Source organism: Palaemon carinicauda, chromosome 5 (assembly GCF_036898095.1).
Source record: "Palaemon carinicauda isolate YSFRI2023 chromosome 5, ASM3689809v2, whole genome shotgun sequence".
NCBI classification, from domain to species: domain Eukaryota; kingdom Metazoa; phylum Arthropoda; class Malacostraca; order Decapoda; family Palaemonidae; genus Palaemon; species Palaemon carinicauda.
The window spans coordinates 167,277,626-167,296,123 of NC_090729.1; the positions used below are offsets into that span (position 1 = coordinate 167,277,626).

The 18,498-nt window shown below is 38.0% G+C and overlaps 1 protein-coding gene across 1 annotated transcript in view; it reads right to left on the reverse strand.

The window, feature by feature from the left end:
* Positions 1-7,049: 7,049 nt before the first annotated feature.
* The window catches only part of LOC137641254 (uncharacterized), a 35,083-nt gene continuing 23,634 nt past the window's right edge, over positions 7,050-18,498 (reverse strand). The window contains exons 2-4 of the mRNA XM_068373685.1: positions 18,196-18,392; positions 9,070-9,211; positions 7,050-8,325 (exon numbers count right to left, since the gene is read on the reverse strand). Coding sequence (XP_068229786.1) covers positions 8,025-8,325; positions 9,070-9,211; positions 18,196-18,392 — 640 coding nt within the window. The 3' untranslated portion in view covers positions 7,050-8,024. The remainder of the gene's footprint in view (positions 8,326-9,069; positions 9,212-18,195; positions 18,393-18,498) is intronic.

Sequence of the window (18,498 nt, forward strand, 5' to 3'; positions counted from 1 at the left end):
CGCTAAAAATTCCATAAAACATTCTCTGTAGCCTACTGCCTATTACTAAGTTTAAAGGTTTAAATGTCTCTCGTGAATGGCAGAGGCAAGGGACAGGACAATGCCCTAGAAACTGATATGATCAGCACCCAAGGAACTTACCTCTCCAAGCTAGGTTCCTGGTTCCCAAATGGTCACTCTGAAAAATAAGTTTGTGGGCACTCCATCACATAATTGGTGCAAAGCTTCTAAGTTTATTATTATTATTATTATTATTATTATTATTATTATTATTATTATTATTATTATTATTATTATTAGCTGAGCTACAACCCCATTTAGAAAAGTAGGATGCTGTACACCCAAGGGCTCCAGGAAAAAATTAGCCCAGTGAGGAAAGGAAATAAGGAATTAAATAAACTATATGAAAAGTAATAAACAATTGAAATAAAATATCTTAAAAAATTAACAACATTAAAACAGATTTTCATATATAAACTAAAAAATACTTATGTCTGCTTGTTCATTCCACAACTTGGTCACAGCTGGAATAAAAAAAACTTCTAGAATACTGTGTAGTATTGAGCTTCATGATGGAGAAGGCCTGACTATTAGAATTAACTGCATACCTGGTTTTAAGGTAGTAGGTTGGCCAGGGCCCAGCAACCCGTTGATATACTACCGCTAGATAGTAATTTTTTTTTTTTTATTTGTTTTGGGTTTAAATCCAACCCTCCACTGAAGTCGAGTGAACTACTTCTCGGGCGGGTCCATATTAATCATCTAACGAAACATTTTCATAATAACTTATACAATTCTTTGATTGTAGTATCTTCCAAATCATATGATCTTGTGAAAAGTAATGTCTTTAGTTTCTTCTTAAATTCAATTGCTCCCTTTAGGTCCTTCATTTCAGTTGGCAGTTTATGATAATGTCTCGGCGCACAATAGCTAAAAGCACTTTCACCAAATTTACTATTTGTTCTTGGTTCAGATAGCCTATGTTTGTCACTCATGTGTCTTATGTTAACATTTGTTTCTAGTTCTAGTTTGTTCAGGCATTCTTTTAGATATTTTGGTTCAGTATCTTAAACGTTAGTAAGAGTAGCTTGTATTCAATTCTCGCTTTTACCGGCAGCCAGTGTAATATAATTAGTGCAGGGGTAACTCTTATTGGCTCCTTTATCTTGCCAGACAGATTTACATTGGACCCTCCCTCTCTGGACACGGCTCATTTTTTCGCTTACCCCCACATACAAGGAATAGTCTAGCCTATTCTTTCCACATTCTCCTCTGTCCTCATACACTTGACAACACCGAGATTACCAAACAATTCTTCTTTATTCAAGGGGTTAACTACTGCACACTAGTTGTTCAGTGGCTACTTTCCTCTTGGTAAGGGCAGAAGAGACTTTTTAGCTATGGTAAGTAGCTCTTCCAGGACACTCCAAAATCAAACCTTTGTTCTCAGGTCTTGGGTAGTCTCATAGCCTCTGTACTATAGTCTTCCACTGTCTAGAGGGTACACACGGGCACACCATTCTATCTAATTTCTCTTCCTTTTATTTTGTTATAGTGTTTATAGTTTATATAGGAAATGTTTATTTTAATGCTGTTACTGATCTTAAAATATTTTATTTTTTTCCTTGTTTCCTTTCCTCACTAGTCTATTTTCCCTGTTGGGGCCCCTGGGCTTGCAACATCCTGTTTCCCAACTAGGGTTCTAGCTTAGGAAGTAATAATGATAATACTTTACTTACTTTGATGGCTGGTTTTCCGGTCCCATACAGCAGGGGAACCCCACTCTCTACAAGACCTCCGCTGTCGTTTTACCTTGTCCGTTCAGAGTATTTATCGTTTCAGATCACATATTGTTCATTTACTATTAAATCGTCACTGTTGTAAGACTGTTTAAATAAGAAAGCCTTCAGTTTCCTCTTGAAAGCCTTAATGCCTTCAATCATTCGAATGTTTCGTGGGATCTTATTATATAGTCTCGGGGCCGCATATTTAAAGGCTCTGGAGCCTAGAGTAGACATATATCTAGGTTCCAACAGTTTGAAGCCATCTGTAACTATTCTCGACGTGTCGACACGATTTGTTGGCGGCGCAATATGTAGCAATTCCTTTAAGTATTTTGGACGACCGGTTCTCGCAGTGTAAATCAATTAGTATAGGGGTGATCCTTTCTCTAGGTGGGACACCTTTTATCAGTCTTGCTCCTCTGTTTATTATGTTTTGTAATTTCTTAAGTTGCACTTTTGGTAAATTGTGATAGATAGAGTTGCAGTAGTCAATCCTGGTAATAACACAGTTTATTACAAGTTTCTTTAAAGAATTTTCGTCCAGATACTTTTTTAATAAACGCAATATTTCTTAAAGGATAATCAGCAGTTTTTATTACATTATTTATTTGGGAATTTAGAGACAGGTTACAGTCAAGAAATACATCAAGATCTTGAACTTTACTAGCTATCAGCACTGAGTCATATTTATGTTCATTTGAATATCACCTAAGCTTCTCAAGCTGTTTCTCTTACCCACCACCATGAATTCAGTTTTGTTAACATTTAATTTTAGTTGTTTAAATGTCATCCATTCTCTAACACTATCAAGGATTCAGTTTAGAGTTTGAACTTCACGCCATGCCTTTGTAGTATTTTCGATAGACCAATAGTATCGATGCAGAATAAGATTGGGCCAAGTACACTCCCCTAATAATATTGGATCTTTCATACATAAACTATAAAATCTATAAAAACAAGAGGAAGAGATATGATAGAATGGTGTGCCCGAGTGTAACCTCAAGCAAGAGAACTCTACTCCAAAACAGTGGAAGACCATGGTAGCCTACAGAGGCTATGGCATTACCCAAGATTAGAGAACAATGGTAGGATTTTGGAGTATCTCCCCTCCCCGAAGAGCTGCTTACCATGGCTATGGAGTCTTTTTAACACGATGAAAGAAAGGAAGCAGAAACGGTTGTTTAGTAAAATCTAAAATGTGAATGTAACGAGGAAGCGAAGAGAGGCTGCAAAAACTTATGCCTTCAGTGACCTGCAAAAGTTGCACTGTCGGAAAAAACAACAACTTGGTCTTGTTGATATCTGAGCCTTTTAAAGCCAACCTCTATTTCATAATGGCGGTAGCTATTTACATTAAAGATGAATCGCTACGACTCTTGGTATCAGTTTGCACGAGACTGTCTACAAGGTTTCAAACATCAAGGGATAATGAAGTTGCTTTTGTTGAGGACAATACTTCAGTGTGTAAAATTCCTCAAATCGCAATTGGGCTTCTACATCCCAATGTGGAGACACCTCAGCTGGATTTCTCTTTGGACTCTACCATAAGTTCTTCAGATGAACAAGAATTTTTTCCTCACTCAATTCTCAATATATACAAAATGAACCAATTAATGATGATTCATTGTACAGCATTTGAATTATTGGTCCACAAGGAAAACTCAAATTTATTAATAGTATCTTGTACATGTAGATTAGATCAATAATTCATACAAAGGATTGTGTCAACTTTAATGGTGACATTGACTTCATTTCAGATGCAATATGGCTCACTTTTAATTATATCTGTGCCCCTGACAATACTCACCAACCTTCTAGCCCATCTCTCAAACCTGTGTAGCATTTACCCAGTCTCCTCGTTCAGATACTACCGCTAGAGTTATTGGGTCCTTTGACTGGTCAGACAGTACTACATTGGATCCCTCTATCTGGTTACGGCTCATTTTATTTTTGACGATACATACAAAAAATAGTCTAGCCTATTCCTTACACATTTTTCTCTTTCCTCATACACATGACAACACTAAATTTACCAAATAATTTTTCCTTCTCCCAAGGGGTTAACTACTGCACTGTGGCTACTTTCCTCTTGGTAAGGGTAGAAGAGACTCTTTAGCTACTTTAAGCAGCTCTTCTAGGAGAAGGACACTCCAAAATCAAACCACTATTCTCTAGTCTTGGGTAGTGTCATAGCCTTTGGACCATGGTCTTCCACTGTCTTGGGTTAGAGATCTCTTGCTTGAGGATACACCCGGGCACTATTCTATCTTGTTTCTCTTCTTGTTATTTTGAAAGTTTATCTTTTTGAAATTTTTATAGTTTACATATGAAAGATTTATTTTAATGTTATAATTGTTCTTGAACTTCTCTTGTAGTTTTTTTCCTTATTTCTTTTCCTCACTGGGCTATTTTCCCTATTGGAGCCCATGGGCTTATATCATTCTGCTTTTCCATCTAGGGTTGTAGCTTAGCAAGTAATAACAACAACAATAATAATAATAATAATAATAATAACACAAGAGTCCTGTCTCAAACCTGTGTAACACATAGACTACTAGATCTTTTCTAAGTAGGTTATGGGATATTATTATTACTTGCTAAGCTACAACCCTAGTTGGAAATGCAGGATGCTATAAGGCCAAAGGTTCCAACAGGGAAAATTGCCCAGTGAGGAAAGGAAATAAACTACAGAAGAAATAATTAACAATTGCAATTAAATATCTTAATTAAGAACAATAACATTGAAATAAATATTTCATATATAAAAACTTATAAAAGACAAGAAGAGAAATAACATAGAATAGTGCCCAAGTGTACCCTCAAGTAATAGAACTCTACCTCAAGACAAAGACCATGGTACAGAGGCTATAGCACTACCCAAGACTATAGAACAATGGTTTGAATTAAAGTGTCCCTCCCCTAGAAGCGTTGGTTACCATAGCTAAAGAGTCTCTTCAACCAATGCCAAGATTAAAGTTGCCACTGAGGACAGAGGAGAATATTATTATTATTCTTATCATTACTTGCTAAGCGATAACCCAAGTTGGAAAAGCAGGATGCTATAAGCCTAAGGGACCCAACAGGGAAAGTAGCCCAGTGAGGAAAGGAAACAAGGAAAAATTAAATTTTTTTAGGAACAGTAACATTAAAATAAGTATTTCCTATATAAACTATAAAAGCTTTAACAAGATCAAGAGAAATTAGATCAAAGTGTGCCACTGTGTATCCTCAAGCAAGAGAAATCCAACCCAAGCGACAGTGGGAGACCATGGTACAGAGGCTATGGCATTACCCAAGACTAGAGAACAATGGTTTGATTTTGGAGTGTCCTTCTCCTAGAAGAGATGCTTACCATAGCTTAAGTCTTTTCTACCCTTACCATGAGGAAAGTATCCATTGAACAATTGCAGTGCAGTAGTTAACCCCTTGCATGAGGAAGAATTGCTAGGTAATCTCAGCGTTCAGGTATACGAGAGCTGGGGGAGAATCTGTAAAGCACTGGCTAGACTATTCGGCATACGGCATATGTGTAAGCAAAAGGAAATTGAACCGTATACTTGCACTTGTATAATTTTTCATGAGGCATCAACTTTCTTCTCAATTGATCAAAAAATTTTGTAGGTAAAGGACAACTAATTTGAAACTAGTAATTTGGCAAGGTATCAAGAAGTAAAACTCGAGACTTGAGGGTTAAGTAAATATATTAAGCGTCAATAAATAATAAATTACACACAGTTGGCCAATAATGGTTTACATTCTAAAAGATCACTTCAATATATTCTGTTTACATATAGGTTAACCAAATTACACAAAGATTACCTACCTACAGTATTGGAAGAATAAGTTAATAATTTCCCAACCTTAATAATCAAGCATTGCAAGGCTGAATACTATAAAATTATCATGCACTGACAACACGGATGAACACCCCTATAAACTTTTATGAGCCATAAAACTCTAACACTAAACCAAATATGAGAAAAGTACTTTTACTGAAACCATATACCTTTACATTAAATTAAATACGAAAGATCACATAGTTTCTTTGAGCAAGTGAAAATTAATCCTTCAGCTGTATGCCTTCATCATCCGCATTAGAACCCACAGACTTTAGTGTGTTTCATTGATTTAAGGACCCAACCAACACACTTTAGTCTATAATATCTTTTAACCGTACATAATTAAGATGTTCATCAGCTGCTTTTATGATACTAATATGCAAATCTTACACGTATTACTAGAGTAAATCATCAGTTTTATAAAAATCCTGCTCCAGAGTATGGGAGCGTAACTATTGTCCTTTCTTTAACTGCTTTCAGAATGTTTTCCATTTACTGTTTGTCTAAGAGCAAGGTATTAAATATATAAAATACAGTAACATCAGTCCTACATACAAAGAGAACTTGGTTTCTCATTTTCTAAGTTTATTTCGTATACTCTTTTCAAACCTTAATAAAATATGATGTGAACATAAAACAAGAAATTTTCCTCAATTTTTGATTTTTCCTCATCATTTTCTAAATTCTTAATTCTTTAACATATTTTTCAAGTAAAATTAAACAACATAGAACACTATTCACTGGAAGATGAACGGAAGAGGAAGGGATCGCTCACCATTTATTCGTCGGAATATGATGAATGAAAGAGAAGGGGATCACACAGTTTTCATTCACCGGAATATGATACAGAATGGGAGGGGACTGCCACAACAGCTGATGCAATCCCAGATGTCAGATGATCAGTTGATGTTTTGCTTGCTAGCTCAAAAAGCAAATTGCAAATCAACTTTTTTCAGAGAGCTTCATTTTTCAGATGGAAACTATTTTGCATGAAACCAGGCGCACACATCCATTATAAAAAGTAAAACATTATCATCAATAGTGTATGTCACAATCATAAACAATAAATTTGCGACAAATTCAAGACTGGTTAACCGGGGCTTGCCGATGTATTGGGTGAGGGTTATAGACTTTTACTGCATATTCAATATTCAATTACATAAGGACTTGAAAAATTATCTGGACTATACTTAGGCTAAAATTTCATAAATCGAAACATGAACTATAATCAATATACAAAATATGATCAAAGTTTCTAACATGAATGTACAGTACATGAACAGTTGTATTGGCAAGAGGCAGAGAGCCTTGTCATACAAACATGACTTGTATCTACTAACCTGCACTCTTGACCTAGCCTAAAAACGCCCATTTTTATACTAAACTAACAGTGCACATTACTAGATAGAAGTCATGTTTGTATGACCTAACTATTCACCTGAAGATAAATATTCCATCATATACATATTAAACAAAATCTATAGAACAAAATTATAAATTTTCTCCGTGGCAGAAAATGGTAAATCATCCTTATTGAACTTGCATTATATATACTATAGTTCTCCCCTTAAATGATTCACAAGGTTTGCTCTTGCAAATAAAGTAATTTGCCTTTTCTGATAACTGAAGTCACACTTCTTAAAAAAACTCCTGGTAATTTCTTCAGGAATTGGCAGTTATTAACAAAATATGAATGGGTTATTTAGGAATTAGAAAATGATAAAATTTCTGATATAAGAGGGTGACGAAAATAGTTGAAGGGAGGGGAAGGATGAAAGTCAGAGCTCACATGGCAACATAACAAACGTAGCAAAAGACAAGTGAAGGTGGAGATTGCTAATACAACATAGCATCCCCATTTATAAATAAGCAACAGCTACAGACAACGAACAAACCTACGTTCTAATAGAGCATACCTGAATACTCCAGGAGAGTTGCTTCAACATATCTGTTGTTAGCAACTATTTATACAAGCGAAAAAATAATCTGAACAAATAAGGAAAATTTCTGCAACACCAAAACAATGGCCTTTTCCAAAAAAATATCTTTATTGACTTATTGGCCACATTTAACCGGGCCCTATTTTATCAATTACGTTCATGTCTCGTGTTTCCTTTGGAAAAAATAATTTCAAAGTTCAATAAATATCTTATGTTAACACCAAGTCCCTTCATTGTTACAGTTTTCCTAAATTAAATATCTACAGTATTTCTTTGTTTATTGCAATTGCTAACTAGAATAACTTTGGGTAAGGTCTCAGGACACTTCTTCATAAGCCATGTTATGCCCACAGAACAACACACTACCTCACTAATTAAGACTTTTGTTCCTAGTACTTTTCCTTTATAGCCAAATCCTGTGATGCCAAACACAGTACTAGATAATACTCATTTTCCTTTCCTCAAAAGTTCTTGCCCAGCATTTCACCAGGAAAATAGACTTCAAGGTCAGATAAATTCGGGGGCAAAAAAATAGACTTTCTTTTAGGAACTACACCAGGTCTCAGAACAGCAACTGATGTCTTATCAGATATATTTCTATAAGACTGGTTTGATGGGTTACTCGGGGATACTGCCTGAGGAATAGAACTTTGAAGATATTCGCTGGGAACCCTCTGACTGGACAATGGTTTGGACACTGGAGGTGGTTGAATCTTTGTGCCAGCTGTTATGCCAAACATCTTCAGCTGGTCCATCTGGTCCCTGTAACAAAAATTAACGATACATGGTAAAGATATAAACATTGATTGCTCTACATACATAAATGCGGATAAGCTTTATTGCCGCACGCATGAAATGGGTTGATGTACTTGTTTCATGGTTAAATGCTGACCATGCTGTCCCTTGTGGAAAAATGTTTGTGGTCGAGTATATCATGATCAAAATAGAAAATACAAGGTAAAGGGATGAGTTGGAGTAAGTAAATGTTCTGTAATTACCTATGCCAAGGAAGTTGGAAGAAGGTTATGTTTTACAGCCTGTTTGTGATTGTAATTTGTGAGTGTGTGTTCATCAGCTTCCTGGCCACAAGTTAAATTGTAGAGTAATGAACCTTGTAGGGATTAATGGCTACGTAAAAAGATGGAAATGAATAAATTTTGGTAGGGCAAGGTTAAAAGTCAAGGTCAAGGTCACGGTCAAGTAAAGCATACAATTCACGTAATCAGCTATTAACTTGGACATAGTTGTTACCAACTTTAAAACTTGGTTCATAAAATTTGGTTCCTATTTGTGCGTATGAAAACCCTTGCCAATCAATACATGTTACGGTCAAAGGTCAAGGTCAAGCAAAAGGTCACGAAATAAGCTGCTGAGGTGGAGGTCTGCACTCTACTGAGTGCCCCTCTAATTGTTATTGGGTTATGATTATATATCACTTGTGATTTCACAAGACTTTTATAATACCTAATTATAATCAATGTTATCTCTGTTAAAACACTACTGTACCTCCACTTCCTGCGATGAAGGTCTCCTTGCAAATGTTCTGTCATATTGGCTTCCCCTGTACACTGCAGTTGACATACCAAACACATAAGAAGTTCACCAACCTCAATAACCATTTCCCCAAAGTCTGTTTCTGGCGTTGGATCTAAAAGAAATAACAAGCCTTAAAAACTGAAGCTTTTCTTCTTTGCATCTTTATTAATGTACTAGAAATTTGTTTCTAGTTTCTATATTAGTAGTCTGTATTTATTAGGAAACTTTCATTCTAATTTTATTTGGCTTACATGGAAATCTTGGTCATAACCTTATTTAAAACACCCACATACAGCAAATCAGATAATACATATACAGTAAAATAACATTACCTTTAGTTTCTTCAATAAAATCAATAGAATTTTAGTAATGTTTTTCCTCTCAGTTTAGCCAATAGAATTTTAGTAATGTTTTTCCCCTCACTCAGTTCTAAACTGAAGCAATTTTTTTATCTCAAGCTTCTCTCTCACCCCTGCTTAGCCATGTGTAAAGTAAGCGACAAAAATTAAAAAGTAAATATTTAGAATTTTGCACTTTTCCTAACTAACCAAATCCGAGACCTTTTATAGGAGTATAATTTCAGCAAAGTATGAAATGGCGCTAACGTTATCCCTGCGTGTCGTAAGAGGCGACTAAAAGGGAAGGGACGAGGGGGCTAGGAACCTCCTCTCCTGTATCTACATCCTGTGAGACATCGACAGAGACGGAGCTGGGGGGAGAGTGACTGCTCCCCGCACTCTAGTTTTGGGGTGTTTGAATGTGCATGGATGTAGTACGATAGAGAGTAAAAGATGTGAAATTGGAAGTATGTTTAGGAATAGAAGGATGGATGTATTGGCCTTGTGTGAGACGAAGATAAAAGGAAAGGGTGAAGTGATGTTTGGTGAAATGTCTAGTAGTGTCTGGGATTGAAAGGGGAAGAGCGAGAGAGGGTGTGGCTTTATTGCTGAGTGAATGGATGACAGGTAAAGTAGTGGAATGGAAGGAGATATCATCTAGGTTAATGTGGGTAAGGGTTAGGTTGGGTAGGGAATGTTGGGCGTTTGTCAGTGCGTATGGGCCAGGTAGTGAGAAAGGTGAAGAAGAGCGGAATGCGTTCTGGAATGAATTAACTAGGTGTGTAGAAGGACTGGGTAGAAGGAATTATGTAGTTGTCATGGGTGACTTAAATACTAGAGTGGGCGTTGGAGACGTAGAAGGTGTCATTGGGAACTATGGCGTACCAGGTGAAAATGAGAGTGGTGAGAGACTGGTAGATATGTGTGTTGAGCAAGAGATGATGATAAGTAATAGCTTTTTCAAAAAGAAAGATAAAAATAAGTATACATGGGTAAGAGTGGCAAATGGAAGAGTAGTAGAAAGGGCATTAATGGATTATGTGTTGATAACTAAAAGAATGTTTGGAAGATTGAAAGACGTGCACGTGTTTAGGGGTATGGCTAACGGCATGTCTGATCATTTTTTGGTGGAAGGAAAATTAGTTGTAGCAAAAGAATAGGGGAATAGAGTAGGTGGATGTAAAAGGGAGCTAGTGAGGGTTGAAGAGCTAATAAAACCGGGGGTAAAAAGTAAATATCAGGAAAGGTTGAAAATGGCATATGACGAAGTGAAAGTAAGAGAAACAGGCAATTTAGAGGAGGAGTGGAAGTTAGTAAAAGAAAATTTTGTTGGGATTACAAGTGATGTGTGTGGAAAGAAGGTTGTTGAAGGCAGCATGAGGAAGGGCAGTGAATGGTGGAATGAACGAGTGAAGGTAAAAGTGGAAGAGAAAAAGAGGGCTTTTGAAGAATGGCTGCAGAGTAATAGTATAGAGAAGTATGAAAAATATAAAGAGAAAAATGTGGAAGTAAAGCGCAAGGTACGTGAGGCAAAGAGGGCAGCTGACCTGAGGTGGGGTCAGGGATTGGGTAATTCATATGAAGAGAATAAGAAGAAGTTTTGGAAAGAAGTGAAGAGAGTAAGGAAGGCTGGCTCAAGAATTGAAGAGACAGTGAAAGATGGAAATGGAAGGTTGTTAAAAGGAGAGGAGGCAAGGAAAAGATGGGCAGAATATTTTGAAAGTTTACTGAATGTTGAGGATAATAGGGAGGCAGATATAATTACTGTTGGAGGTGTTGAGGTGCCAGTGATGGGAGATTAGAATGAGAGAGAGATTACAATAGATGAAGTGAGGAGAGCACTAGATGAAACGAGAGTAGGAAAAGCATCTGGTATGTATGGTGTGAGAGCCGAGATGTTGAAGGAGGGGGGTGTGACTGTACTTGAATGGTTGGTGAGATTGTTTAATATGTGTTTTGTGTTGTCAATGGTACCAGTAGATTGAGTTTGTGCAAGTATTGTACCACTATATAAGGGTAAGGGAGATGTGCATGAGTGTTGTAATTCAAGAGGTATTAGTTTGTTGAGTGTAGTTGGAAAAGTGTATGGTAGAGTAATGATTAATAGGATTAAGGATAAAACAGAAAATGCAATCTTAGAAATACAGGGTGGTTTTAGAAGAGGTAGGGGTTGTATGAATCAGATTTTTACAGTTAGGCAGATATGCGAGAAATATTTAGCAAAAGGTAAGGAGGTGTATGTTGCGTTTATGGATCTGGAGAAAGCGTATGATAGAGTTGATATGGAAGCAATGTGGAATGTGATGAGGTTATATGGAGTTGGTGGAAGGTTGTTGCAAGCAGTGAAAAGTTTCTACAAAGGTAGTAAAGCATGTGTAAGGATAGGAAATGAAGTGAGTGATTGGTTTCCGGTGGGAGTGGGGCTGAGACAGGGATGTGTGATGTCGCCGTGGTTGTTTAACTTGTATGTTGATGGAGTGGTGAGAGAGGTGAATGCTCGAGTGCTTGGACGAGGATTAAAACTGGTAGACGAGAATGACCATGAATGGGAGGTAAATCAGTTTTTGTTTGCGGATGATACTGTACTGGTTGCAGACACAGAAGAGAAGCTTGGACGATTAGTGACAGAATTTGGAAGTGTGTGAGAGAAGGAAGTTGAGAGTTAATGTGGGTAAGAGTAAGGTTATGAGATGTACGAGAAGGGAAGGTGGTGCAAGGTTGAATGTCATGTTGAATGGAGAGTTACTTGAGGAGGTGGATCAGTTTAAGTACTTGGGGTCTAATGTTGCAGCAAATGGTGGAGTGGAAGCAGATGTACGTCAGAGAGTGAATGAAGGTTGCAAAGTGTTGGGGGCATATAAGGGAGTAGTAAAAAATAGAGGGTTGGGCATGAATGTAAAGAGAGTTCTATATGAGAAAGTGATTGTACCAACTGTGATGTATGGATCGGAGTTGTGGGGAATGAAAGTAATGGAGAGACAGAAATTGAATGTGTTTGAGATGAAGTGTCTAAGGAGTATGGCTGGTGTATCTCGAGTAGATAGGGTTAGGAACGAAGTGGTGAGGGTGAGAACAGGTGTAAGAAATGAGTTAGCCGCTAAAGTGGATATGAATGTGTTGAGGTGGTTTGGCCATGTTGAGAGAATGGAAAATGGCTGTCTGCTAAAGAAGGTGATGAATGCAAGAGTTGATGGGAGAAGTACGAGAGGAAGGCCAAGGTGTGGGTGGATGGATGGAGTAAAGGAAGCTCGGGGTGATAGGAGGATAGATGTGAGCGAGGCAAGAGAGCGTGCTAGAAATAGGAATGAATGGCGAGCGATTGTGACGCAGTTCCGGTAGGCCCTGCTGCTGCCTCCGATGCCTTAGATGACCGCGGAGGTAGCAGCAGTAGGGGATTCAGCATTGTGAAGCTTCATCTGTGGTGGATAATGTGGGAGGGTGGGCTGTGACACCCTAGCAGTACCAGCTGAACTCGGTTGAGTCCCTTGTTAGGCTGGGAGGAACGTAGAGAGTAGAGGTCCCCTTTTTCTTTTTGTTTCTTTGATGTCGGCTACCCCCCAAAATTGGGGGAAGTGCCTTGGTATATGTATGTATGTATGAAATGGCTGTTTAAACGAGGTAGTGGTAATTAGTAGTAGTAGCTGGCAGGAAGCGGGGTTACGCTGGGCCACCCAACCGGTAGCATAATCTTCACTTTGACCTCAGTTAGGACTTGTAGCATGGTTGAGGCAGTCAGTGTAAGTTACCAGGCTTGTATAACTAGAAAAAATATAAATTGATAAAAAGATTTGCGATTTACTCCTACACATACTACATCCCTTCGACCTTTAATGGGATACTTATCTTAAGAATGGGAGGAAGTTCCTAAAACCAATCGGTTTGGTTTACAGACGCAGGAAATGTCAATGCACTTTGGGACTGGGGAAGAAGGAAAGTGATGATTGTGTTTAGATTAGGTCTGACCAAATTGGGTATCCATAAGGATATTCTCTGAATGCAAGGCCATATATGGAAGGCTATATGCATTCCATTCATCCTCCCATCTTGCATCTGGGAGGATAGGGGAGAAACTTCTATTCATCCTCTTTCTCTCGTCTAGGAGAATGAGGGGGGAGAAACTTCCATTCATCCTATCTCTAATCTGGGAGGATGTAGAGAGAGAAACTTTCATTCGTCCTAACCCCTCGTCTGGGAGGAGGGGGGTTTAACTTCATTATAGAACTTGTCTTTGGAAAAGTTACTAGGCCGTGATGCTCGCCTGGATCTAGCATCCAGCCGACCACATAATAACAAATTGCCCGCTTCAACCAAACTTGAGAGATGCCAAACATTCTATCTATCCGAGTAAACTTATGTCACAACTGTTATCTGAAGACGAGATGGTACTTATCCCCAGAAGGAACTAGGTGCACAATACTGCTGGTTGAATAATTACTGCAGAACCACGGATAAGGTTATCCAGGTACATGTGGGTGAAATTCCATGGGCAAGACTTTAGCCACTGAAGTGTTCTTCTTAATAGTTAAGGAGGACCTTAGTGCACTTTAAATGGGGTGATACTACTGGAATCTCGGTATCAGCACAGGTGACGGTCCACAGAGTCCGGTGAAGAAAGGCTCTTGGATATCCATCTGTCCTTTGAGCACAGTGGTCTCCTTTGAGTTACATAAGGGTACCAGAGATCTTTAAACATCGACGACTCATCTTCCAAGTATGAAGTTATTCTGCACTCCACTACTTGAGATTGGAGTTGTGCCAGGCTAGAAGTTGGGTGTGGGACATGAAGTCTGTATAAGGGAGAAAAAGGCCTACCTACACTGAGAATGAATGGTGATATCTGACATGTAATGCAGTATGTTCATCATAGTGCTAAGCTGAGCGTCATGAGTAGTGTAGGTGGTTAGCTCTTTTTTTTCTAAGCTATTCTTTAGATCAGGATGGTCCTCCAACCTTATCAGTCCTAAGTCTACATGAAAGTGGCACAACAACCTCGTCAAAGGAAGCTCTCGTATTAAGAGATTCATTTAACAGCAGGATACAAGGAGATAGGGTTCAAGCGGAACTCCTTTAGAGGGGAAATTGTCAATCCTCTGCTTCCTTATTATTTCTGAAAAAAAAAAAAGGGTGGTTGGCTGATTCTCAGAGTTGCTTTCAACAATTCTTTAATAACCAGTGGTGTAACAACCTGGTAGACTATTTCACCATGAGGAAGGAAGTTGCAGCAGACGTAATTGTTTAGATGGAAGATCTTGGTCGTGTAGGAGCTACTGGGGTTTTCTGTCCAATTTGAAAGATATGAAACTGCAGTCTGGTCCTTATTGCTAACTGGTTAAAAAAAAAAATGCACAAGACTGATGATTCTTGAGATCAGGATGGTCCTCCAACCTCTTCAGTCTGAAGTCTACATGAAAGTGGCGCAACAATCTTTTTCAGATGAAACCAGGAAGGGTTTCCTCGTCAAAGGAAGCTCTCGTCCTGTGACAAATTTCTTGCTAAAATATCACTAGCAGAAGCATAGTTCTACTGTAGAAGAGCTTCAGCAAATCCGGATACCAACTAGTTGTGGCACCAAGGAGCCTTCACAATAACATGAAAAACAAACTCTTCTACAGGCTGAACTTGGTAAGGCAGAGGCATGCGAAGAGATTAAGGTATCTACAGGTTCTGGTATGTAAGCAGATCTCAATACTACAGACTTCCCAGGAATGGAAGAGTAGCCAACTGGAAACAGTTCTAGATGTGAAGTCTTGAATCAACTGGGAGGTAAAAATGGGTCCTTAGATGGCAATACCAGGCAAGTAAATACGTTCCTACAAATGCACCAGATCTTGCACATATTGTGCGGTGCCAAAGATATAACTACTTGCCAAATAGCCATAATAGGTCTATGAAATTAGAATACCTTTGCTTGTGGATAAAGTCCTGAGAGCGGATTGCTGTTATCCAACACTATTGGGACCTAAAAACCTGTTGGGACGATAAAAGCATTGTATGAAATTTTAGTAGGTTGCAAGTAGGTGGTTTGGCAAACCCCTTCCTGAGAGGTTCATGCTCTTCAAGTGTGGACATCCATCCACCGTCCTAAGAGATTCATTTAACAGCAGGATGCAAAGAGATAGGGTTCAAGTGGAACTCCTTTAGAGGGGAAATTGTCAATCCTCTGCTTCCTTATTCTTTCTGAAAAAAAAAAGAAAGGGTAGTTGGCTGATTCTCCGAGTTGCTTTCAACAATTCTTTAGTAACCAGTGGTGTAAGAACCTGGTAGCCTATTTCACCATGATGAGGGAAGTTGCAGCAGACATTATTGTTTAGATGGAAGATCTTGGTCGTGTAGGAGCTACTGGGGTTTTCAGTCCCCCATTTGAAAGATATGAAACTGCATAGTCTGGTCCTTATTGCTACATGGTTAAAAAAAGAATGCACACAACTCTGATGATAATAAAAAGAGATCGACTGTCTATCCTGGAGCATTGCCTACAGGAGAGACAGGAAGAGTAGTAGTAAAGAAAAGAAAACCAGTAAGTGGCAAACAGTAGGCAAAAACATGTTAAGCGAAGAGCAGCCCAAATTCATAGAGGACGAGGAGAATAATTAATGATAGATATCAATGTGTAGATATCCTTCAGCTTCACCAAGAACAATAACGTTTTTCATGGTAGCAACCCCTACAGCACTTACAAACCGTATCCATTGAAACAGGAAGGTTGGTTAATGGTGCTTTAGTCGACCTTCTGCAGAAGAGTTGAACAAAAAACCAGAGAACCAACAGGAAGACTTTAAGTTCGAGTCTAGGCCAAAGTATGTGACATCACACAACAGAAGGTCTAACAGGAAGCTCCTCAGCTGAATCTAGAAGCAGTTCCTATGCGGGGGGGGGGGGGGGGGGGGGGGGGGGATTTGGATTCTACAACAAAGTGTGCCTCTTTATCATCATTGACATTGCAGATTTGTAATCACCAAATTGTCTTGGGAATACCCCGGGGCAGGAGAAGGATGATGGTGGCTGACTATATCTTGATCCATTGTACTCGTGCTCAGTCTTGTACACAGAAGAATGGTATAGTACTACTCCCACAAAACTGTTCAGTTATCAGTTGATGTCTTGTTAGACTTGAAGTTTGATTGGTCATCCAGTGGCTCAATGACTTCTTCCCTCTGTTCCGGTACAATTTCCCCTCATTGGGAAGGCAAACAATGCTCCTCACTCCTCCAAATAGCGAGGGTGATGTTGAACGTCCAGTAAAGGAAAAGGAGGGCAGTACTGTTCATTCCAAATGGTATAGCTTGTACTCGTTCTTTAGGGGAAGCGTGAACAGTCTGGTACCATTTCCTTCTTTATATAGACGAATTAAACGAATGTCACTCAGAAAGTATAAAACAGTCTTGGATGTTTCCACATATAGACTGTTAAATTTTGCATTTTGTAGTTTTTCAACATAACTTTTACGGACATTTTTGACAGAAGGGGAGATCACCTATCAGAATTTAATGTTTTCACAATGCACTTTGATTTTCTAAAAAATACACAGTAGTACTTCTTGCACACTATCAATCTCAACATTCAAGAATTTTATTATTCCAAGGAACATTCATGAAGTAATAACATTCATGAAGTAATATTCATATGGGTATTTCTTAAACTATTAAACCAAATACAGAACAGGTCATTTAAAAACCAGTTACATCATGAAAATTACCGTATTTCCCGTGTCATAAGACGCACCTTTTTTCCTGAAACATGATCGCAAAAAATACCACATCTTAACACTAAGAAAAATTTGTACAGGGAAGTTTGACAACTCTCAAACACCCAACTAATAACTTACAAACACTCACTCAACAGACATAAAATATAAACCGACAATTATCATTCATATGTAATGAAAAAAAATATTTTCATCTGCTTCGCTTATTAAAGTTCAATAGCAAGTTATTTGTTTTGGTAATCAGCTGATGAGTCGCTAATCCCATTCTACAAGCAAACAAGTAGTGTAGTGGTCTCCTAGCAGATGATGCTATTACATATTAGTTGTTTATGCAGTATTTGTCTATTTTCTCATTTTGCTGATATTTTGTAATAAAGCAATATTTTGATGAGGACTTTGTTGCCTGAGTTCCGAAATAATACAAACAAACAGATGCTGAATACGACATTGAACAAAAAAAATCCTTGTTAATTGAGTGCAGTGTTACAAATTTAGCAGAAAACTAGACCTAGAGTCACATACAGTAGCAAAAATAGTCCACCTAGAGGAATTTCTAAAGACTTCTTTGATCAATAATTAAGTTAGTGAGAAAATGTGTAGGCTATACGATAAATTTGGAAAATATTACTGGAATTTTACTTCTTTACCAAAATTTGATTAACAATATTAGGCAACACTGCTCTAATGTAAACAACACTTGGAACCCTAAACGAGTAGTAGTTGTGGCAACTACGACAGATTCAGTGGTTTCTTCTATTATGTAAATAAATTGGGATATCTGGTGTTCAACTAATTAATATTAACAAGCATTTGCCAATATACGTAAAATACGAAAATTTACTGCGCCAGACAAAAGTCTCACTAGAATTTCGGACTAGGAATTGCTGCTAGGAATGGTAAAATCCCCAATTTTTTTCCCAAAAAGGCTTTGCTAATTTAAGGGTGCGTCTTACCACTTGTAGCGTCTTATGACATGGGAAATACGGTATATAGTTCCATGCTTGAAACATGTTAGGCCCTTACTATTTTAGAATAATAATGTTGAAAACTTACATTTTTCTGTGGTAGAAATTGCCGGCTCTGTACTGGAGGAAGAAACACCCTCTTCTTCATAGTCTCTGGCATCTGTTACACCAGCATTCCTTCCTTCTGGATATGTGTTTAATGGTGAATATCTTCCTTCTGCATATGTGTTTGGTGGTGAAGATCTTGCTGGCAACTGCCTTCCACCAGATGCTACAACATGAATTCTGTGAACAATGTACATATAAAAATTAAAAAGCTTAACCAACAACTATTGGTGTAAGGACAGTCTTTAAAAGGAAATTAAACACATTACATATATTTCTACTACAA